Source organism: Nannospalax galili, unplaced genomic scaffold, assembly GCF_000622305.1.
Source record: "Nannospalax galili isolate Female #2095 unplaced genomic scaffold, S.galili_v1.0 scaffold86, whole genome shotgun sequence".
NCBI lineage: Eukaryota > Metazoa > Chordata > Mammalia > Rodentia > Spalacidae > Nannospalax > Nannospalax galili.
Genome location: NW_008354174.1, coordinates 1,015,227 through 1,039,865, shown reverse-complemented (window position 1 = coordinate 1,039,865; position 24,639 = coordinate 1,015,227). Strand labels below are relative to the sequence as shown.

The 24,639-nt window shown below is 41.7% G+C and overlaps 2 protein-coding genes across 4 annotated transcripts in view; one reads left to right on the top strand and one right to left on the bottom strand.

Annotated features, from left to right (window-relative positions):
* The window catches only part of Serpina10 (serpin family A member 10), an 8,738-nt gene extending 5,821 nt beyond the window's left edge, over positions 1 to 2,917 (top strand). For all 3 annotated transcript variants that reach the window (XM_029555067.1, XM_008851210.2, XM_029555068.1), the window contains exons 4-5: positions 676 to 826; positions 2,559 to 2,917. In XM_029555067.1, coding sequence (XP_029410927.1) covers positions 676 to 826; positions 2,559 to 2,750 — 343 coding nt within the window. In that variant the 3' untranslated portion in view covers positions 2,751 to 2,917. The remainder of the gene's footprint in view (positions 1 to 675; positions 827 to 2,558) is intronic.
* Positions 2,918 to 4,874: 1,957 nt separating this feature from the next.
* Positions 4,875 to 24,639, bottom strand: part of Ppp4r4 (protein phosphatase 4 regulatory subunit 4) — a gene marked incomplete in the record, with an annotated part of 101,853 nt that continues 82,088 nt past the window's right edge. Inside the window, 10 exon segments of the mRNA XM_017802741.2 lie at positions 4,875 to 6,511; positions 9,152 to 9,305; positions 12,433 to 12,500; positions 14,011 to 14,104; positions 14,830 to 14,916; positions 15,934 to 16,003; positions 19,572 to 19,646; positions 19,727 to 19,768; positions 20,496 to 20,640; positions 23,439 to 23,586. Coding sequence (XP_017658230.1) covers positions 6,487 to 6,511; positions 9,152 to 9,305; positions 12,433 to 12,500; positions 14,011 to 14,104; positions 14,830 to 14,916; positions 15,934 to 16,003; positions 19,572 to 19,646; positions 19,727 to 19,768; positions 20,496 to 20,640; positions 23,439 to 23,586 — 908 coding nt within the window.

The following is a 24,639-nucleotide window of genomic DNA, read 5'->3' as shown; positions in this document are numbered from 1 at the left end:
GAGAGAGAGAGAGAGAGAGAGAGAGAGAGAGAGAGAGAGAGAATTTGTATTTGTGAGGCCTTTGCTGCCCACTTAGCATGCACGGATCATTCTTTTCAACAGCTCTGAAACTGGTATTTTTTAGCCACACCTCACAGAGTTAAAAAAAAAAAAAAGGAAATTAAGATTAATTTGGTGCCAATTAGTAGTTTTCAAACTTTATTATTTCTGAGCCACAAAACTCATCTTTCCAAGCCTCATATTCTCAGAGAACTCCAGTATGGTAGGGTTGGTTGAAAGCCTTCTTTGCTCCCTGTGCCTGGCCATCCCCAGGTTCCTAGGCTTCTCCTGGGAGCACTGAGGTCTGGGGGTGCTGGGCTGGGAACTGGGTCTGCAGGGAGGAAACAGCTAGGGTTTGGTTGTTTTCTAAACACAGGGAAATGGACACCAAGTTTGACATTCTTTGCTAAAAAGAAACTGATTCTGACACAGTGATGTTTCATAAGCCAGACGTGTTTTTCTGAGCTGGACCATTGTGAAAGAATCACAAGAGCTATACACAGTCAACTTAAGGAGACACGATCACGCAAACAAACCTCAGAGGAAGGAAAAGTAGGAAAGATGGTGCATCCCTGTGGGCATTCCCCAGCTGTGGCTTTTGTCTGTATTTCACCATTATCTGTCCTTGTACCACAGGAAAATGGAAGTTTTCTTTCCCAAGTTCAAACTGGACCAAAAATATGAGATGCATGAGCTGCTCAAACAGATGGGAGTCAGGAGAATCTTCTCGACCTTGGCTGACCTCAGCGAACTCTCAGCCACAGCAAGAAATCTTCAGGTGTCCAAGGCAAGTCAGGAACTGTGTAGGGACCCAGTCCTCAGCATGCAAGGATGCTAAAACCAACAAGTACTTTTCAGCCTACGTAACTGTGATTAAATGTCTGGTTGAGGTAGAGAATTAGATTTAAATTCTTACAACTTGAAGTAGCATCCAAGTCGGGTGTTCCAAGAATCTCAAGCCACATTACTCAAAACACCTTTTTAACTAGGTTCTCATCAGTAGAGCTCTCTCTCTTCTCTCCCAAAGCTCAAGGAGACACTTGCCCCAGATACAGACTGGCTTACAATTCACCATCCCCTATGTTGAATGTCGAAAGGGCTCATGAGTTTAGGGTATAAAAAAACACCCCAGACATCATCTGGCCCAATCTCCCATCCTTGTGGAGACACCCCACCCCCTCTAATTAGCCTTACAGAATACCCCTGGCTCTCTCTCTCCTTGCTCTTCCTCTCCCTGTCCTCCCCTTTTCCCTCTTTCTCTCTGTACCTCTCCCTCTGATACTCCCAGAGACAGAAACTCATCCTTTGTTTGAAAAGCTGCCCAATCCACAAGTGGCTAATTATTTTTCAATGCACTGTCGGTAAGTTCTCCAACTAACACTTTTTGGTCATACTGTCTCTGAAACTATTAAGAACAAGTTTGTCCAACGTCTGCTATATTAAGCACATACTTTGTGCTACTGAATTTTGAGCTGAGCTGTTACCTCTACAAGGTTCTTTGAGCTGCCTGGGCCCACCTGGTCCTTTGACTTCCTTCTGGCAGGGGCAAGGTGTAGTTGATCTTCTGTGGTAGCTCCCACTCAGTGCTTCTCAGGGGAAGTGCTCCTGGTTCTCCCAGTTCTGTGCAGTCAGTGAACTGGTTAGCACTCCTGGTACTGTTCATTAAAGCTGGTAATAACCCCTTTCTCCCCCACCATCACAACTGAGAAAAGGTCTCCACACACCTCCAAGTACCAGCTACCTCTCACTACCATCTTCCTTGACTGTGAGGTTTAGTTCACATTTTCCCATACAATTGTGATTTTCAATTCCGAGAGAGATTTAAAATGGCATCCAAGGGCTAGAGAGGTAGCTCGGTGGTTGGGAGTACTTGCTATTCTTCCAGAGGACCTAGATTTTGTTCCCAGCACCCACATGGCAGCTAACAACCATCCATAACTCCAGTTCTAGGGCATCCAACACCCTCTTCTGGCCTCCACAGTTTGCACATAATTGGTGTGCTTAGATGCATGCAAGTAAAGCTTATAAAAATAAAAATATTTTAGAAAATAAAATGGCATCCACTTAAGTAGGGCCCAGCAGGGTTATCCTGGCCTGAGTACAGTCCACCAGGGTCCAGGAAGTCTCTACAGACGCTCAGGCTTGTCCCAAGAAGGGTGTCAGAGTAGCACCAGACAGCTGAAGCACCGTCTGGGGCACCATCTCAGCTCAAGAATTAGTAGCACAAGGCATATGCTCAATAAATATTTATTAATGCCTATATGCAGAAATTTGCCAGCCACGCCTGGCTCCAAGCCCAGAACATATTTCACATACTCCACATCACTTCCCATGGCCTCCTGATACTGATTTCTGACATGGCCTCTGATACAATCTCACACGTCTCTTTGCACTGACAGGCCCTGCACCATTGATCCCTGGGAGCATGGCCATATGGGCAGAGCCACTGCAGAGAATGTCTGTTAATTTCCTCGCCCCGGGGCTACACAAACAGTCTTTCACATCGTTTCCTTTTCTAGGTCTTGCAGCAATCAGTGATTGAGGTGGATGAAAAAGGAACCGAGGCAGTGGCAGGGACGCTGTCAGAGATTGTTGCTTACTCCATGCCTCCCGTCCTCAAAGTGGACCGGCCATTTCACTTCATGATCTATGAGGAGACCTCCAAGATGCTCCTGTTTCTGGGCAGGGTGGTGAACCCCACTGCCCTGTGACTCAGGCATGCATAAGCTCTAGCCATGGCAGGTGCTGCCCCCGAGGCGTCTGCACCATGGGATACTGACACTGGACGGTGAAGGAAGGTGGCCCCTGGATCCAGCCAGTCTGTTTGGGCTGTTCTCTGATTAACACAAAAATTAAACTAACATACGTTTTAAGGAGATGTCTATGCAGTCTGTCGAGCATTTTCCCTTGTTTCTGAGAGCCTGTGCTGACTGAACGCCGGCTGGGTAGAGTACTCTACCTCTTTGTGCTGCCCACATGCCAAAGCAGGGATGGGAGCAGTAAGCAGGGGCGCTAGCACAGAACAAATCCTCTGGGGAGGACGCAAACATTCTCCCTCAGTCATGCTTCTCCCCCTCTACTTCCCTCTAGTGTAAAATAAGAGCTTTATTTCAGTTTAGCCCAGAATTATTTGTGTTTTTTAAAAAGTATTTTTTAGTCAGCACAGAATTCTTTCTTTCAGACTAAGTTCACCATAGCCGATCCTGATCACAGCGTCTGGCTCGATGTTGTCCATTCAGCTCCTTGAAGCATCTGTCACTATGCAGAGGAAGCATGTAACCATAGATCATTCAGTTCAATGCTTCCATTTTAGAAAGAAAGCAAACAGGGGCCAGAGCCAGGGCCACATCATGACTTTCATGGATGACAAGCACATTAGCTCTGTGCACTTGTTCCCTTTATAAGGCTTGATATATTTATATGTAAATATACAACTACATTTTATAACTGCCTCGGTATAAAGATGAATGCAGTCTCAATTATATTCACCTTCTGCCAATGCAAAGTGCACGTCTTGCTCACTGCTAAGTAACAAATCACCTTCAGGGGCCTTTCCGTATGGAAGGCCTTGACTATAGTGCTGGCTACATATTATGAACAGGTCAAACCTTGTATCTCAGTGGAAGGAGAACACTTGCCCAAGGTTGCTCAGAGTGAGATGGGGAGCCAGGCATGCCTCTCAGTCTAGTCCCAGGCCCTGTCTCTTTCCTCTCCCTCTCTCTAAAGCATCTGATCAGGTCCTGCTAAACAGGCAGCAGGCCTTCACCTCAGTCACCCACTGCTGTTAAACAGAAGCAAGGACTTTGTCCCAATATTTGAAGGAGAATAGCTGATGCCTCCAAAGCATTTGTGGGTAGCTGTTTTCTATGTTATAGAAATAAGACATACTCTGGGAGCAAGTCAGAGATTCTTTTTTTAAATTTAATTTTATGTGTATGAAGACTCTGCCTGCATGTATGTAAGTGCACCTGTATCATGTAATGCCTGTAGAGACAAGAAGAGGGCATAGAGTCCTCTGAGAGCTTTATTTTAGTTCAGTGGTACAGATGGCTGTTAGCCGCCATGTGGGTGCTGGGAACTGAACACAGGTCCTCTGCAAGAGCAGCCAGTGCTCTTAACCATTGAGTCATCTTTCCAGCCCCTAATTCAGAGATTCTTAAACAGAGCTAACTAATCTTGGAAATGTTGGCTGTTAACTAAATGCCTAATTGCACTTATATCTGCTGCTATCTAATATATACACATACTAAAATTACTTTATTGACTAGTTATCTTGATTACTACTATGAACCAAGTTTAACGTGCACTGGAGGTGATACGGAGAGGCAGTGTGAAGCTGACTCTGTTACTCAGCAATGTGGACACTGGTTCATTCGTGTCGCCTCTCCAGGGGCACTAACATTCACTGAGGGCTGGAAAACTCTGGGCCGAGAAAGAGAGACAGATATTGAGGGCTAGCTCTAACTGGTATTCTTAAATGTATGTGTTCAGTCCGTGAGGTGTGATTGTGGGAAAATAGTAAAAGAGGGATGAAGATCGTCCAGGCCCCTTTCTCACTTCTGCAATGTCTGAGTACACCATGGTCTGAATCCAGGCACAGAAAGGTCACCGTGACCTCATGTAGAGCTGGGCTTTCTCTGTCAGCGCACCTAGCTATAGGAGACTGCCAGGACGACCAGCTTAGGTGAGAATGAAGATGTGTGCCAACATTCCCATCTGTCACCAATTTGCTTTTTATTGTTTCCACACACCCGTCCCTAGAGGAGTAATATGAACAAAGAGTCAAAAATTTTAGAAGTTTTTTATGCTTGTGAAGAAAATACTTCCAAAAGTAATTTTGGTTAACTGTTTTAATTGAGAATTTAATGCCTAGGCAAATGGCTTCTCTATATTCTCAAACTTGAGTTTTCTCTGTCAAATCCTATCTTCCTTTCCCACATACATAATGGAAATATAAAAAGATCATAACTACTAAGTTCATTATTTAACAATTAAATTGAAACTATTTTATTTAAAGTAACAGTGTCAGTGTCGACTGTGAGTCAAAGTGCTGAGGACAGATGCAACTCTGATGTCCCACGTCGCACCAGGAGCTCTCCAGACTGCAGCAGACTCAGTTCCTCACTACCGGTGCTAGTAGGAGACATAAACTTGTTAACTGAGTTTCTTGAAGCGGGACTGTCAAATTCCTTGTGGCTTCTGGATTTTCACTTCAGATCTGACTGTCCTTGATGAAGGGTGTTACGAATCTCTGAACACTGCCCAAATGAGGCCACGAGAAAGGAAAGGGAAGTCAAAGGCACAAAAAAGCCTCTCATTAAGCAATTGCCCCGAGTCATTTACAGTTGACAATATTCATTATTTAAAATGAACTGTCTTCTATGGAACAAGGACTGTAGGAAAGTATTTAAAACTTTCTTCACAAGTGCAGGTATCCCATTATACCTATGTTTTATTTTAAGTACATTCATTATCCATTTCACATTATAAAAAGTAACCACACACATATGCATTCACAAATTAGATCATCTTTATCATACATCAATATATTTTTTTAAAAACAAATGTTTTCTAATATCAATGTATTTATATGCTGACTGCATTTTGGAATAGAGAAGCTGACAAAAGCTTCATACAGTCTATCTCGGGAATTGACATTTGTTGAATTAAGGACTATATATGTTCCACAGGCAAATTTTGATGGAAGTGTTAGCATTAATACAAATAAATGCTGCTGACAGAGCTTAAGCATGATAGCTTGGAACAACAGCTGATTCAGACCAGATTCATCATTTGAAATTAAGTAAGGACAGACATTTTATGCAACCTAAAATATAAACAAAGTATTTATAAAAGAAATTCTAGGAAATTAAGGAAATCATCAATGTATTATTTTTAAGGTATCTGTAGCTCAGATTTACTAGGAATCTGCAGGATTTTCATTGCCAAATCTAAACTGGGGAATGTCCAGTCCTGCATACTGTCACCAGAGTCACAGGACCCACTGAACACTGCTGGGCTTCGAGAGCTATAAGAAAATGCAGTGACGTCCTTCCCTTCCCTGTCGTTGCCCAAGTAACTACCCAAGGGCCAGCCAGCTAATTTAGACTGTTACAGAATTCCTAAATGCTAAAACTCTAGAATAATTCAACAGCCGGTTTCCTACACAAAGGCAGGCTTGACTCTCTTGCAGCAGTAAACACCTGAAACCAGGTTTCACTACACTGCATTGTGACACTGTGACACTGGAATTCTGAACCCACATTGTGTAATGAAACATTCCTCCTATGGAATCTAATTCTAAATACGCTAAGTTTAACATCAGCTGCCATTATGTTTCTTTCCCATTCATAAAAAAGGAACTTTATAACAGCCCTAGCCCTGGCTTTAGCTCTGCCATCCGTCACGATGCTCCAGCTGTCTGTGCTCCTTCACCACGCAGGTGCCTTAGGGGTTGGATTTTCTAGATTTTCTGAAGATAAGAAGGAAGGAAGAGGAAAAGGGGCAGGGAAGGAAGAAGGGACCAAAGAGAAAACGTAAGAAACTACCCATATAATGCTTACAAAAGTAAACACACATAAGTTAGCTACTTCAAATAAATAATATACAAGAATCCTGATAAAGGGAAAACAAATCACACATTAAAGATTACTCAGAATTACCTATAATTACCAAAAACATCATGTGCACATCTAAGGTAGTGTTGCATTTGATTCATCCAACCTTTCCTACTTTTTCCGTTTTATATGACCATGATGGAATTACATAGGCATAGATAGAGCAACTCAACCTTAGAAGACATGCGCTAATGTGCACCTGCACCTCCTCTAAGACATTATTCATTATAAATAGCAGATGTGCCATTTGGTAGAGCAGGAAAATACACTGCACAGATTGTTGTGAGAAGTGAAAACTGAGATAACCATTTCTGCCATCACTTCGGAAGCTTATTTTCATAATGAAGACTTTTCCATTTGGATGTGGCGCAGCTCTAAACTGTGGATAATATTCCACACAGACAGAAAGACCAAGGCCGTCACCTGCCACCCATCCAGCCAGGGAGCAGCACACACTCCTGCGAGTCCTTCACTGCCAGGCATGTGTGAGGATGCAACTGCGGGTGCTAGCAACCCTTCTCAAGAATGCTTGAGAAAGAAGGAACAAAGCTGATGTCACTGGCCTTCACTCTAGTTTCATTTTGGTAACCATCGGTTGTATAAGAAAACAGGAAATTCAGTCTATGAAAAGGAAAATACACTCAGCAAAGTATTGGAAATAAAGAAGGCTGGCACGGAATATTGAAAAAAATGCTCTGTTATCTGGAAAAGTCAGCTAAGAAGACACTGCTTACAATGATGCCACTGTGGTCCTCAGGAGACCTTTGGGTTGGCCTCTGCGAGGAATAGCGTCTAGGGTGATAGAGGGGAAAGACATCAGGATGGGGCACTGAAATGCCCCTTAGGAGATAAGCTGTGTGCCTCCCATTTGACAGATAGGCGCAGAGAGGCTGAGGGCCAGGCTGAACCACACACAGCTACTTTGCTGCTACCTGAGCTGGGCACATGGCTTCCAGCCCAGAGCTCTGGAGAGCACCGCCCTGTGCAATCTCTGTTCCTAAGGTTTCTAAATGGAGCTTTGGGAGTGTGCTCACTATCACTAGCACAGTAACTGTACAAGGGAAGAGTGTTTTCTATAGAAAGGGCACCCTTCAAATTAACAACACTATATTGCAATATTGGAATAGCCTTTTCCTATTCTTATTTTTATAGTATTTAATCCCATTCTCTTTTTAGCTCCATTCAATACCTTCATTTTTTAAAATTCTGAATGAAATGAGGTATAGACATCTCTATTTGTGCAGACTCAATAGCCAATTAAAATGAATTGTAACATACTCAGCTCCTATAAGGAACTCCAGCAGAGTTTATGCAGAAAAAAAAGCAGGTGAAGATTTTATTCAAAGATATAGGCAGAACACTCTCAAACTCAGGACACCCTAGGCTACACAGTGAGCCCTGTCTCAGGAACAAACCAAAGGAAGTGGGGGGGGGAGAGGGAGAGGGAGAGGGAGAGAGGGAGAGGGAGAGGGGGGGGGAGAGGGAGAGAGAGAGGGAGAGGGAGAGAGGGGGAGAGAGAGAGAGAGAAGAGAGAGATCTATGAATTCAAAGGAAATCTGAATCCTGCTCTAGTTAGAACTGGTGCTCTATATGAAAGAGAAACCCCACTGCTGTTTGGGCATTCTGACTGAATCATTTGCACCTTGGAATAGTCTCGTGATGATTATCAGGGTACCATTCTCTTAAATGTTTAAAAGAAACAAAGTTGAGGGGCTGTAGAAATGGCTTAGAAGCTAAGAGCACTGGCTGCTCTTGCAGAGGACCCAGATTCAGTTCCCAGTGCCCACATGGTGGCTAACAACCATAACTCCAGTTCCAGGGGATCTGACGTCCTCTTCTGGCCTCCATGGGCATTGTACAACACAGGGTCACTTACATACATGCAGGTAAAACTCTTATATATACATGCACATATATTTTTTAAATGTTCCAATAAAAGAAACAAAGGTTTCAACAATTCAAGCAAAATGCAAATAGCACATTAAAAAAAAGGAACCATGGTAAGAGGCCATTTATGACTCAACTTTAAAGTACAAGTATAGTCTACAAATGTGTTCCATTTCCTAAGCCCAGACCTCTGGGTTCTGTACTGTTGTAGTGTTTTGAAGTGGTATCAACCATCTTTCTGAGTACCAAGAGGTTGGATACTGTAGCTAGGTATTTAAAGGGATGCAACTATACCTAGCATCTTCTTAGAGATAATAATTTCTGAACAAAACATTTTACAAAGGAAAACAAAAGCTCTCGGGTATTAGTGGAAGCCATTCAGATACTTTTTGTTAATGCCCTAAGGTGACAATGTCTTTGTCATATATTAATATAAATCATTTCCCACACATTATCACAACAAAGGCTCCCACGATAAAACCCCCTTTATCTTGCAATCTTCCCTCATTACAGACAGACTCTGCTCTCAGGAATGAGTGTAGGTAAGAAGAAAGGATCACTGAGCGAGGAGTGGGACAACACTCAGCTGAGGATGGCTTGGTACTTACAAGGTAGCCTTCCGAGGCTGTGCGTCTTTACTTCCACTACCCTTTGAATCCGCTGTGGTGCCTGTCCCACGGGAGGTACTCGGTAAGGGAGGGTTAGGAGAAAAGGAACCGGGCACACTGTTACTACTGGCATTGCGAGTCCAGAAAGAGTCATCTGAAAAGCAGCACACAGAGGCAGACACGCTGAATACACGCTGAATACATGGAGAAGGCTTCAACAGAAGGCTGGTGAAGCTGCCTGGCTTTTCCAAATCTGCTTTATGAAGGCAGAACTCATACACAACCTAGTGTACTAACTGAAGGTCTGACATGTCCATTCCCATGAGGCCCTGTGAAAACACTCACTCGCCATTGCCAATGTCCCCTTGGGGCCCATCACAATCCCTCCTCCTCCTCTCACCTCTCCCTCTTCAAACCACTGATTTGCTGGTTACTAAAGATTGACTTGTATTTTCTACAACGTCATGCAAAAACAACCATACAGAATATACTGTCTCAACTTTTTCATGTGATCAGCATATTTAAAATTCATCCATATTAGATATAACCGAGTATCTCTTTTTTCATTCCTAACTGGTATGGTATGAATATGCTAAACTTCGTCCGTGATGTTCACTGATGGACATTTGGATTCTCTCAGTTCTTGACTATTATAAACAAAACTGCATGAACATTTGTGTATAAATCTGTATGTGAATAGGTTTTAATTTCTTCAGTCAATGCCCAGGAGTAGGTGTGCTAGATTATTTAATAAGGGTATATTTAACTGCAGAAGACACTGCCAAAGTACGTCCAGCTTTTTTCTCGCTCCCTACCTTTCCCTCTCATTTCTGACCACAGTACGTATGGGAAGTGGGCAGTGACCCTCGTCCTTGCACTTGACACTGTGAGTCATTCCAGACATGTTAGTGAGAGTCATGGGGTATGGTTTATTTCCTCACTGCTGGTGTTTGGTTTTGTTCCAAGACGGGGTCTCACATGGCCCTGGCTTGACATCAAATTTGCTTTGTGACTAAGGATGAGCTGAACTCCTGATCCTCTTGCCTCCAGCTCCCAGGTACAGGGAACACAAGGTGTGCTACTACGCCCAGACTTCTGTTGCTATTAATGTGCACGCCCCCAATGATGAGTGGTGGTGGGCATTTCTGCCGTGACTTCTATTCATCTTCTTTTGAAATTCATGTGTAAACCTGTTGTCCACCCTGAGCTTCAGTCCTAGTCTTAGACTTCTTTGACACTCTGGATGTAGGTCCTTTTGAGGGTGTTACATTATGAATACTTTCTCCTGATCTGTGCCTTGACTTGTCTTCTCTTTGACCCAATCCAAGCCCAGAAGTTTTAAATTCTGATGAAGTCTAATATGTTATTACTTTTCTACTATGGTTACAATAAATATCTCTTCCCAAATTACAAAGACTTCTATCTCTTCTTCAAAAATTTTGTAATTTTGCCTTTTATGCTTAAATTTACGTTTTGAATGATTTTGTCGTTGTTGTTTGTCTTTTTGAGACAGGGTCTCCCTTTAGCCCCAGCTGGCCTGGAACTCCCTATGTAGACCAGGCTGACAGAGATTGAACCTGTCTCTGCCCCGAGTACTGGATTAAAGGCATGCACCACCACGTCTGGTGAATTAATAATTTCTATACAATGTGAGATAAGAATTGAGGTTCAGGTTTGTGAGGGTTGTTAATACGAGTACCCCATGGGTTTAGTTTGTTTTTTAAAACTAGACTACATTTTAGGAGCTATAAGCTCCTACCACAGATGAGGAAAAGACAGGCATTTCCTGGGTTCCCCTCCCCATCACAGCCTCCCCACCATCAAGAGCACCCCCAGAAGTGCTGGTGACATCATCAAAGACCTTCGTTATCAAAGCTCGTCAGGTGTCTTGTGATAATTATGATAATAGAATCCCACCTGTAGAGTTCTACTCAGTACTATGTGTGCACACCAATGCTTTTATTTTAGAAAAAAGTTTCAGCTCTAGGAAATGAAAACACTTTGCATAATATTCAGTGAGTATACATAGTTTTCATGAGACTAAAAAGAACATGGTAAGAGGGGAAGATAGAATTCTCAAAAGAAAACCTAAGGAAAAAAATGTCACTTAAAATTTCAGAGGGTCTTAAAATTTTAGACCCTCTGAAATTAAGGGTCACAATTACTTACATTAAAAATAATCAGTATCACAACTTCAACTAATATTTCTAAAACACAAAGTTAGAAAGAAATATAAAAGCCACAAGTAATTTTTTAGTAGCATATCCCAGCTTGTTCATAGCATAGTTCTGTCTTCTACTAGAAACACCACATTCAGCAAACTGTACATTTTGAAGCAAACGCCTATTTAGAGATGTGAGATTCGCTGTGCAGTGCCTGCGGCTGAGTCCATACTACAACTGCAGGGCTGAGAAACTGGACAGACACCACTTGTCACCTGGCCTAGGACCCCACCCCTCAGGAAGCCAGGTTCACCTTAAGCCATGATAAGAGATAAGGGATTAATTAGGTCTAGTCCTTCCCAGAAGCCCCTCCTACTACTGGCATAACTTTCCTTTTTGGTTCTCTTCTCTTTTTCTGGGTGCTGGCTGGAAGTGTGCTTTCTCTAGTACTTTGGGCACCCTTACTCTTTCTCTGAAGCTCCCCTCCCCATATGGCTGCTTGTCTGCTATGTGACTGACCTCCATGCTGGCTTAACTGAAAGGATGTGGCTTTTTCCAAGTCCAGTCACTGTGAAGATTCACAGCTTGCCTACCCTGTTGTTTTTCTCTTAAACTCCAATCAAACTGTGCTTCAGCTTCATTTCAAATCTGTTTCTAAATTCTTTTATTAGCAAGACTAAGAAGCCCAAAACAGAACCTCGGTTTCCCCAGCAACAGGAATTTTAGCAGTTTAAAAAAATATATATTTTATTTATTATTTTCATTTTATGTGTATGCATGTATTGCCTGCATGTAGGTAAGTGCACCCATGTCGTGCAATGCCTGCGGAGGTCAGAAGAGGCTGCTGGATCCCCTGGAACTGGAGTTACGGACAGTTGTTAGCTGCTGCCTTGTGGGTGCTGGGATTCGAACCTGGGTCTTCTGCAAAAAACAGTCAGTGTTCTTAACTGCTGCACTATCTCTCCAGCCCCAACAGGAAAATTTTAATTTCTTAAGGATCTGATGAAGATCTACATTTAGGAAAAACAGCATATCTAGAATTAAAGGAGTAAGTCATTTAAAGGAAATAGTATTTCAGTAAAAGTAGCCACTTGGGGAAGAACATAGGCTGCTACTTACCTGTAAGTGAGAGCACAGCAGTCCTCAGCAGCCCTGAGACAGGTGTGTGTCCTGGTAGGGAGCTTTTACTAGAAAACAATGCACTTTGTCAAAACACAGGACCAGACTTTCAGTCTCAGTTACCTAATACCTGGGCTGTTTTCATCTCTTTTAGTACATGCTTTCAACTAGGTCCTATAAAACATGACTGCTGCACTTATTTCTCAATTTTTTTATGCATTCCGTGCTTCAAAGTACAGACTTTTTCTAGAACTTAAACAGCATTTCCTCCAACTTTGCTTCATCAGAACTAGTTTCCCTTTGCTGGTCCGCCAGGCCGGGTGGCTGGAGAGAGCCCTCTGGGACTAGCTCATCTCTAGCTGCAAGTACTTTTTTCCATCCTGAGAACACTCTGGTGGCTAGGAACTTTGCATGGACCTACTGATGCCCAAAACTACAGCTGAAAATCTGGAATAAGTTACAACTAATAACAGAAAATGCTTTTCTTTAACATGTTCTTTACCCTGAGATAAGGAACACATTTAAAGGCATTCATGTTTTCTTTTTATAGATTATTTTATTGATTTCTTGAGACTTTCATATAGCATATTTTGATAATATTCGCCCCCCGACTCCTTCCAGGTCCATCCCTACCTTCCTGCCCTTCTCAACTTAGTGTCCTCTTTTTTTCTTTTTTCAATAGCTCACCAACTCCAATTTGTGCTGTCCATACACTCATGAGTGCAGGGCCATCCACTGGAACATGGTTGACCTACCAAGGGCTGCACCCTTAAAGAAGACTGACCCTGCCTTCTCCAGAAGCCACCAGCTGTCACCAGTATCTCGGTTAAGGGTGGGGCTCGCAGACCTCTCTCCCTCCATGCTGACTACCTTGATCTTGTGCAGGCAACTTCATGTTTTCTTAAAACTACTTTGCTCATCCAATAACATACAGCTGTCAAATGCTATACATAACAAATCATGGCGGTTTAATTTATGCTGCTTGTCTCCTAATCTTAACTGGTTATAATTCTGATACTTGGGTTATGAAAGGAAAGCAGACATGCATCCACTATCAGAACTCTGCTGTAACCGCTAAGGTGGTTACATGTGTGACCATGCTGGCAGCTTCTTTGTAGGCAGAAACATACATGCACATCCATGTCCAAGACTGTTAGCAATGGGGTGTGCTCATCCATTTGGAAGTTAAGGAGCACATACAAGATATATCACCTTCCTCATGAATTATGGGTGGATTCTATGATATTCTTATATAATGCCATGGTAACATTCTTCCTACAATTGAAGATACCTATTATTATACAAACAGTAGGGTTCTCCTTTTAGTTTAATAGCCCTTACAAAAAAAATTGTCTTAATCCCAGCACTTGGGAGGGAGGCAGAGGCAGGGGAATCTCTGTGAGTTCAAGGCCAGCTGGGGCTACAGGGAGACCCTATCTCAAAAAGACCCCCCCAAAAAAAGTCAAATTATTGATCCATATAAAGCAAAATAAATTCTGATTACAATGAAGTACATATTTCATATAAGTAAATATGGTGACCACAAAATAACGAGTACAAACAGCTGACAGCCCATACCTAGCACACTTGTCTAAGTTGCCATATTTTGCATGAAAACCTTGATTATTGAAAGACTGGCTTCGAATCAATTTGGATTTCTTGATTTCTTTGCCTAGGGTAATAAGCAGAAAGAAGGAAAATACAATTGTTCATCCTTAACTGTTCCAATTCCCAAGTCCTCCCCAGACTCCACCATTTCCAGGAAAACCCAGATGGATCAAGCTTTCACTCTGAGCTGACTTGTGTAGCTCTTACCCAAACCACCCATTAAGAGCTAACAGAAACTAACTAGAAAAGGCTAAGGACGTTTTCTAAGTGAGGAGGCTTTGAAATGAATGGCTGTCAGGGATGAGCATATTCTAAAGAGATACTTGTGTCCCTCACTCTGGGCAACTGAATGTTGAAACAATGGACCTCAAGAAAGCAGAATTGCCCCAGGACTCTCAAACTGGGAGAAGACTGAACCCCAAGCCTGGGTGAACCAGAGCAGGAGCTTTTCTTCTGGAGAGATTTCCTCAGACCATCTTACTGAGGAAGCAAGAATGACTAAGTGGTGGGCGGGACCACACCATGACCTGGACTGCTCAGATAGGAGTAACTCTACTTAGACCCTAACCTTCAGGACCCTGAAGATGAACTCCTCGTAGGGGGTGGAGGGAATGGGGTCTCTTTGTCCTTCTTCCCAGTGTGGCCACAAGGGTTAAATCTCTTTCGCTCACTTTTCACTATTAAAAAACACATGCTCTCAAAAGCTCTATCTAACAGACTGATTATCCCTGTAATTTTTCTGAAAAGAAAAAGCATTTATGAGAAAGATAAAATGAAATCACTTCTTACTTGTTGATGGGGTGCTAGAAGAGGGTCCAGGAACAGAAATGGAGATGTTCTTGGGTAAGCTCTGTGTTGGTGTCTTAGAATCCCTGCCTAAAATAGACTCTGTTTTAAAGTATGCAATTTCATCTGAGTGCTATATGAATCACTATCTCTAATCAGCACTGTTTTCCAAATATTCTTACTTTATATATTTCCACGCTTCAGTCTGTGCTACTGAAGATCAGCTCGACAGTCTCACAGCTGACATGCAACACTAGCTTTCCTCCTGGAGGCTCTGAACCTCGCAATGATGTTGCACATTTTTTCATGTATTCTAACACCTGTACCACATTAAACAGCCGGTTTCCAAAAACAATTCTCGTAAAAAATGCAAGAAAGTAAAGAATTTTCCCTACCAAACTAAAGCTCACATGGTCTTTGTGAATACTAGGATGCAAATGTTACAGTAGCCCACTAAGGGAAAGTTATTTTCTTCTGGTCAAAAGAATGGAATCCTCCTCCTGGTGGAGACATGCCATTGTCTTAAGAGATAATCCAGTTGGTCTGGTCAATTGCCTGGCCAAGTGGTCACCTACCACTGAGAAGGTGAAATCCCCATGCTTAGGAATGGGAGGAATAGTTATTCCAAAATGAGATGAAGTACTCTTCCTTCCCAGAATTCCTACATCTGTGCCTCACTGGGCCACAGCCATGCAGCTTCAGAAGTCTGCCAGCTTTTCTGAATTCTTAGGAAAAGCGTAACTTTTCCTTTCTGTCTCTCTCTTTTCTGTGCATGCTTTCCTAACACTTGGACTTCCCTCTTCTCTAAAGCCCACCCCCAGCTGCAGGGTGTCTTCCTGTGCCTGGTGTGGGTTGACCTCCTACCTGGCAGCTTTTTCTTTCTCTTCTCCAGCTTCTCCCTCCAGGCAGCTAGGAAGATTCACAGCTTGCCTGCCCTGGGATTTTTCTTTTAACCACTAATAAGACTGGCCTCAAGCTTCCTTTTGAGTCTATTCTTAAGTTCTTTTATTAACAAGACCAAGAACCCCAAGAGCGCCCCCTCCCCATTTCCCCAGTTACACAACATTAATTCTGTAACTGAGTGGCAGTTGCAGGAAAAGCACTTACGTTTCTTATCAAACATTTTATCACTGGAAGGCCTCCCGTCATTCTGATGCTTCTCCTTCTCCAAGTGCTCCTGTTATGAAAACAGATCTTCATGTTAAAAGCACAGCTTAGGAAGGTGTGCTGAAGAAAAATGACTCTAAGCTTTAGACATAACAAACATAAGTCACAAAAATGTCTTTTTACAATGAGGGTTTCCCTTTGGGATTTGCATTAAAGAATTCATGCCTCTTTCAGTTTGTAGTCTTTTAACCTTGGGAGTTTGCCATCATTGCTCAATGAGCCCTTATCTTCTAGCAGGTGTCTGCTCCTCATCAGCATACCAATTGTTACTGTTGGCTATTTTAGCTCTTATTTGGCAAATGGCAAAATTACATTCTTCTTTTAAAAGACTAAGAGAAAAGGGGAAAGTCTACTGAATATATTTAGAAGAGTTTATTGAAGTGTGGTATATAGAAAGAAAGTGGGCTGTAAACTGAAGTTTTCAAAAAAAGGTGCATCTAAGTCGAAGATTCTGCGAGGCTGACAGATCTACAAGGTTGTGAAAGCTAGAATGCTGCGGGTCCACAGCCAAATTGGCTTGGGCATGCTCATCTCTGCATTTGACCTAATGTCCTTTTAACTATCAAGGCAAAAATATGTGAAATATATCTTGGAAGCTGGAGAGATGGCTCAGTGGTTAGAAGTGAGTACTACTCTTGTAGAAGACTCATGCTCAGTTCTCAGCACCCACATTGAGTGACTTCAAACTGCCTGTAACTCCAGCTCCATAGGATCTGACTCCTTCCTTGTTCTGGCCTCTCAGGAAGCTACACTCATGCACACACACACACACACACACACACACACACACACACACAATTAGAAATATTTTTTAAAAGAAATGTATTTTTAAAACATATCACTGGCTTCCACCAATCTAAAAGTGACAAATGTTACCAGCGAACATCTGAGACCCAGAGCAGAGCTTCCCCACTCCGCTGTACCCTGTCTACTTGTGGGCCCCACCAATTTATCTGACAGGGAAATGAATATATGTACAAAATATTGTCATGAAAACCATTATTCTGTATGCTAAATAAGAAGTTAATAAAAATCTTTCAAAGTTTTCTTCGTTTCCATGCTTGCTTTGATATTTTTATCTGTTTCTTCTTCTTACTGTGGTGGTGATGTTGGGGAAACACTCTACCACTGAGCTATATCCCCAGTCCATAGATTAATTCTAGTTAACACAATCCTAACTAAAACTCCAACAACCTTTTGATACAAATTGATAAATTTGCATTAACCCTATGTCGAAATGCAAAGAGGCCCTAGACTGGCCAATGCATTATTTAAAATGAAAAATGTACCCTACCTGATTACAAAAGTATTACACACACTGATAGTAATCAAAGCAAGTTGGTATTGCCTAAGAGACAAACATATAAATCAATAGGACAGAAGAGGGAGTCAGGATATATATGTAGATGACTGATATTCTTCAAAGGTGGTAAAGCAATTCAGTAGAGAAGAAAAAGTTTTTTGATAAGTGGATTAAAATAGCTGGGTATTCAGCTGGAATAAACATATATAAAAATTAACTTAAAATAGATCACAGATTTAGAGGTAAAACTCAAAACCAAAATTTCTATAAGGATGAGAAAAGTATGACTTAGAATAGACAAAGGATATTCAGAATAAACAATTATAAGAGAAGAGCTTAATAAGTTAGACTTTGGGTTTGAGTGATGGTTCAACAGTAAAGAGCATTTGCTGCTCTTGTAGAGGACTCAAGTTTGGTTCCCAGACCATCGGGTGGCTCACAGCCACCTGCAATTCCAGCTCCAGAGACTCCAACACCCTCTTCTAGACTCCATAGGCACCTGCACATATTCTTATGCACATATAATTTAAAATAAAATAAATATTTGCAAAGTAACAATAAGTAGACTTCATCAATATTAAAAATGTTTTAAAGACTTAAAAGAGAAGCCACAAAAGGTTCAAGAAAATATTCATATTATGAGCATGTGACAAAAGAGACATTATTTGGAGCATATAAAATATCTCTTACATCTCAGCAATATGAACAACCCACTTAAAGTTCTCAAAACAGATTTCATCAGAAGTGAAAGCACGGCTAGGCGTGGTGCGCACGCCTTTAGTCCCAGCACTCTGAAAGCAGAGGCGTGGATCTCTGTGAGGTCAAGTCTAGTCTGCTCTACGTAGGGAGTTTCAGGACAGCTGGGGCTACAGAGAGACCCTATCTCCAAAAGAATAGGCATAGAAAGAGAGAGAGAGAGAGAGAGAATATGGCCAATGGACAAACAAAAAGTGCCCAACACCTTTTGGCATCAAGGACGTGCAAACGAAAACCCCGATGGGATTCCATGTCATGCTCACTAGTACGTCATTAATTAAAATTCTAAGCCATGTCAAACATTACAGAGTGTAAGAAACATTAAGTATTAGTGTTTTCTTTCAAACTCTGTAAAACTTTTGGTTTATGACAAGAAATTCTAATCTTTTAATCCCCTCTCCCCACACACACACACACACACACACACACACTCTCACCCTGCTGCATTTTCAAGATGATGGCCTGGGGTGGTGGAGCCCTTCCCCCTCTTTGCTCAACTCTCTTGCACCTTCTTTTGCTCTTACTCTTTGAAACTAGCCAACCAGGAAAGGCTATGGGGTCAAACCCCAGCCAATGGGAAAAAGACACAGTACTCTTATATTAGGGATAAAAAATCTATCAAAGTTCCAGGCCAGGTGTGCTTGCTCCATCTGAATGACCACGCAACAAACCCCTGTGCAAAAGTAAAAGCTGCTTTTTCTGTGTCTGCATGTTCTTTGTGCAGGATTGATGGGGTCCTTGGACCTCAGGTTTTATTTCTAAAAGGGGGACAGGGATAACTAAGTTCCACCACAGCCATGAAATGCAAAATAGTACAGCCACAGACCTAGCCATTCTATTTCTAGAGTTTACCTAAGAAAAACAAACACATGTCTACCCAAAGACTTTTTCACTAATGTTCAAAATGGCTTTATTTATAATATCCCAAACTAGAAACAACCCCAAATCTCTATTAAGATGTGACTAAATAAGCAAATTGTGGTCTATTCATAATATAAAGCTTTACTCCCAAAATACAGTAAAATACACCTGTTGATACATACAACATTAGTGCGTATGAGGAAAAGAAGCCTTATGAAAACAGACCACTTAGGGCCAAAGTGAGTAAGTTCTAGAAAATACGACGACTCCAGTGGCAGAAACGAGCTCAGCAGGTGTTAAGGATGGGGAGAAGGCAGGGATCACCAAGAGCCAGCGGGAACTTCTGGACAAATGGAAATGTTTGGTAATCTCACTGTAGTGATGGTTTCCTGAATATGTTCACATGTCAAAACTCAAACCATACTCTTGAAAGATGTGCAGTCTAGTTATCTGTTATTCTTACTTCAATAAAGTCAATAAGTCATTTTCCTTAAAGCTCTCAACTATAATTTTTCTTCTGGAAAAAACTTCAGAAAATCAAGACTTTTCTTATTTAGGAAGAAAACACAATGTAAAATCGAAACATTTTAAGTACACTAAGGAGGCCCAGCTAGTGATGATGCCCAGAAAGGAGCCTGGATGGATGGAGACAACGTACCATTTCCAAGAAAAGCAGCTCTTCTCTCTCTTTCTCTTGATCCAATAAATCTTGTTCATAAATTTTTTTCTGAAACTGTTAAAATGGCATTGTCAATCATTAGTGACGTCCACTCAATTTGTAAGACTCCTTACTGGAAGGTAGCAAGTACTCACCGCATCCATGGACATTTCCATTCTGTCTAACTCTAATACAGTCTGCAAGGGAAGTTTTTAGAATTACTCAACAGTAATTAAGTCAATCAATCAACCATTTCTCAAAGAAACTCCTTCCCCAGAAGGGTTCAAAGAGAAGAGTCCACACGCACTATGTGGAAGGCTACGTAGAAAATGCTAACAATCTACCCAGTTCTGCACTGTGCTAAAAACAGCTTCTCCATATTGGTGCCAGTATCCATTGAAATTTATAGAAAAGTTAACCTCAAGAAGAGTTAGTTTAGAGACACATTCTATGTACTAAATGCATATAATTTAACTAATTTCTAATTCCAGTGCTAATCTTTTCTGAATTTCCAGAAACAGATAGCATTTTTGGAGTGTTAAAGTCTCTTAGATAAATGCATATGGAGTAAACTGTCGGTTAGCTTAAAACCCTTCAGTACCTCCCACAGACCCCTCAGCATTACAGTCCTCTAGTAACAGATAGTTTTATTGGATTGCAATCGCTTAAATGTAATCGCAATCTTTCACTTAAAGGTAAAAGTAAACCAGGGTCAATGAAACTCATACTGCTAGGAATAAAAACTGAACACTCTTTAGAAGTGCCCTGGAAAGGACTTGTCACACCCAGGGGGAACACACGCCAGCCCTATTGTTTACCAATTTGTACCACTCCTGAAAAGTCACAAGACTCTCAGTTACTACGCTACCAATCTCCTGGCATGCCACACTGCAGGACTCACACATCTCAGCAGGGGGCACTTACTTTTTTCACAATAGCCAGAACATCTTTATCTTTCTCTTGACACAGGAGTTTCCTCACACACATCTCTAGCTGCTGAAGGAGATGCATATCTGCAGGAATCTTCAGAGCTGATTTCACTTTGGGCAACAGGTAGCACAGTTTCATTCTAGAGTTAGAGTGAGTTTAGTAACTAAGAACAATAGTAAGGTGAAAGTGAAGCGGTTAGTTTCAGGCTGACCACAGTCCATTTGCCCATGCAACAAATATTTGTGGAGTGCCTACTGTGTGCCAAGCATTCACGATCCTGGATATCGAGACACAAAATGAATCCAACCCAGAAAATTCTGTTCTTAAGGGGCTTACATTCTAGTGTAGGGCAGGAAAGTGCAAATGAGCCAAAAAAGAAAATGTCTGCCAGGCAGCAGCGAGCGCAGTGAAGAGAAACGAAGGACAAAAGAAGAGAAGGCCCGGAGTGGGGGTGGCGGGGACAGTCTGCAGGGGAGGTCAGAGAGGTCAGCAGAGCTTTCATGGAGAACATGATATTCAAGGAAAGGCCTGGAAGAACAGGGAGCAAGCCACACAAGTGTCTGAAAAAGAATGCTGCAAGCAGACAGGGAGTTTGACTAGTTCAGCTCAAGAGAGCAAATGCATTCACATTAGCACACTGGCTTTGAGGCAGAGCATAGTGAAGATGAGATTAGCAGGAGACCTGGGTGGTGACAAGAGGCAGCTTGTGCAGGGCCTGCGGGCCACTGTACGGAGCCTGGCCACTACTTCCAGTGCACTGAGAAGCACTGGAGGGTGTCGGCAGAGAAGTGAAGTGATCCAACTTAACGTTTATAAGTATCATCTGACTACTGTCTTGAGATTAGACTCTAGGTGGTCAAGGAGAGGAGGGAAGGAATACTCAAGACCCCAAGCAAGAATTGATGGCACTTAGCAGAAGTGCTGAGAAGAGCCTGGACTCTGCATGTCTGTAGTGAGCAGTAGGATGTACTTAGGGTCTGAAGATGGGAAGATGGAGAGAAAGGGGGTTAGGTCTGGGCCTGGCCAAGTAGGAAGATGAACCAACCGCTTAGTGAGACACAGAACACAGCAGAAGGAAGAGATGCAGATAAAGGACTGAATTCTGCACAAATTGAGTCTGCAGTGCCTATTAAGATATTCAATGGGAATTCTAAGTTGGTAGTTGGCTCAAGGAGCCTGTGTCCAGGTGATTGTCCATGCAAGCGATAAAGTCAGGAATGCATGTAGATGGTAGTTTAGACATGGGAACGAAGTGATCACCAGTGTAATAAGGGCAGTGAGAGAAGTAGGAACAGGCTAAGGGCACCAGTCTAGATAAGGCGGATAAGAAAGAAACAGGAGGGTGCAGAGTGCCGAGCTGCAAGGAGTCCAAGAGATAAGGAAAGCCGTCTGAGAGAAGGGGGTTCCATGAAACACTCTGCCTTGCTAAACTCCAGTTCTCTCCCTTTGCTGTGCTAGTTTTAGAGAGGGATGCTAGGTGGTTGCCCATCTTACAGCTGCTTCATTCATTCATTCATTCACACATCTCCAGATTGTTTTATATTTTTTTTTTGCAAACTTAGAGACATCAATGTCCCATTTCAAGGGTTTCCAGCATGCTGTCTCCACAAAACCTTCAGTTGAGAGCCTTGTACACACAACAGCATTTACTTCCTATGCATCCAGATGGTGAAGATGCTCCTCCTCTGGATTCTCGTACTGCACAGGAGCAGTGGCCTCCATCTCATTCACTGCTCACCACAGACACCGGTGGCACTTAATCTAACTAAGGAGCTCTAAGTCCTCTAGAGAGAAAGTGTGTCATTTCTAGCCACTGAGAAGGTTTCTCTGAATACCAATAGGGTTTTCCTAACTTTGACAGTGTCTAAACTCATTGAATTTAAATGTTAAACATTCACTAAGGAAGAACAGAAACTACTTGTCTACAAACACATCGTTCGTTATCACCCAGAGCAGATCTAGAAACTACATATTCAGCAGAAGCTACTGAAAACAGCACAGATTCATCTCTGTAAGACTCCTGGGCCCATAAGATGATAAAGCTATTGGTACTAGGAACCATGCCTTTCTAGCAAATATTAATGTTTTATATTAATAATTTTTACCTAGTATTCCATGATGCTAGTAATGAGTGTTAATGAGATCTTTTCCCAATGCTATTTACAATTACCAGGATATGCAGTCAACTGAGATTCCATCAACAGATTACTGGGCAGAGAAAATACAGTATACATGCTGGGTGTGGTGGCATACACCTTTAATCCCAGCACTCGGGAGGCAGAAGCAGGCAGATCTCTGTGAGCTCAAGGCCAGCTGGGTCTACAGGGAGACCCTGTCTCAAAAAGACTCCCCCCTCCCCCCCCCAAAAGAAAGTATGCATACACACTCTGCAGCAACGTGGATGGATCGGGAGGGCATTATACAGAGTGAAATAAGCCAGGCACAGAAAGCTAAGTACAGCATCTTCCCACTTAGATGTGGAAGCTAGAAAGATGATGAGCAGAATGGTGGTCATTAGAGAGCAGGAAGGATGGAGGGAAGGAGGTAGATGACAGGTACCGAAGTTCAGTTACTATAGGAGGAATGTCTTGTAGCCTTCTTAGCACAGTAGGGTGACTAGAGTTTACAGTAATTCATTCTACATTTTGTAGAGAGCTAGAAGACAGTGATCTGAAGGCTTTGGATACACAGAAATGAAAAAGGCTCAAGGAGATGAAAATGCTATGCTTTCATACATATCACATCCATGTATTAAATTATCACACCGCATCTCATAAATGTGTGACTATTTAAGTCAATCTTTAAAAACAACTACTGAGAATCTGAAAGCAAGTATAATTTTTCACTTAATTTTTCAATTTATTAAGAAAAAAACCCCAAACATTTAGTACACTGGAAATATGAGACACGTTGCTTTCAAGTCTCCCAAGCACATACCTCACATTTGCTACTGGATCGTGGCTCAGCTCAATAGCAGGTACAAAGAAATATTTGCAGAAAAATGATTTGGAAAAGATCTCTATGATAAATTCACAGGTATCCAAAAATCGAAGTCTATTCCAATAACTTTTCCCTTGGCCCAGTTCTAAAATCAACAAAAATACCAGAACTTATTATTTCCTACATGAAACTAAGTATAAAAAATTAAACACAGAAAGTCTACAAAAAGTTTCTTTATACTTTCAATTTGTTTAACAAATTCAAGAGATAAGAAAAAATAGTCCGATTATATACCCTGGGCTTGTAAACAGCAAAATTACTGATAAGTTTAAAATGAGGAAAAGTTTTTATTAATACTGAATAATTTCAATAAAGAATACCTGACAGCTGAGTGACCAGATCTACTATTTGCCATTATTAACTGTATGCTTAATACTCTGCATACAATAGCGCACTTAAACCTGAAATGCAATCCAACGGAACTCACATGCTTTGACTTCAAATGCAGGCCAGCATTAACTTCAAAAGCTTTACTAATTAAACTTGTTTTCTTCCTCATTTCCTAAAAGGGTTTTGAAGTGGCTAAAGTCACATGTAAACACAATTACTGATAGTATTTTGAGGCAAAATTTAAAGGATAATTTTCTCATTTTTATATAAATGTTTAAAAGCAAAATCTTAATACTTAAGACCAAACAGTATCTTTGAAAAGAAAACTGACTAAACGCACATTCCTACTCATGTAAGATGAAAGTAAAACTGAAATAGGCCTCTAAGCAAAAGATCAAAATAAACAGCATAATTCTTATTTGCTTATTTTTATTTTATGTGTCTGAGTGTTTTGCCCACATGTACATAAGTGCATCTGTGTTGTGCAATGGCTATGAAGGCCAGAAGAGGGCGTTGGATCCCCTGAAACTGGAGTTAGGGATAGTTGTTAGTTGCTGTGTGGGTGCTGGGAACCAAACCCAGGTCCTCTGCAAGAGCAGCCAGTGCTCTTAACTACTGAGCCATCTCCCCAGCCCTGTATAATTTTTCTTAAATAGAATTTTATCAAAATACTCCCCGCTCCTTTTTGTAAAAAAAAAAAAAAAGTAGTGATTCATGCTTAAAATGGTAAATTCCAATATCCAGAAAATTCTAATATCTGCATATGCTAGTTTAGTTGAATTAAAACATTCAGGCATAATGGTAGTCA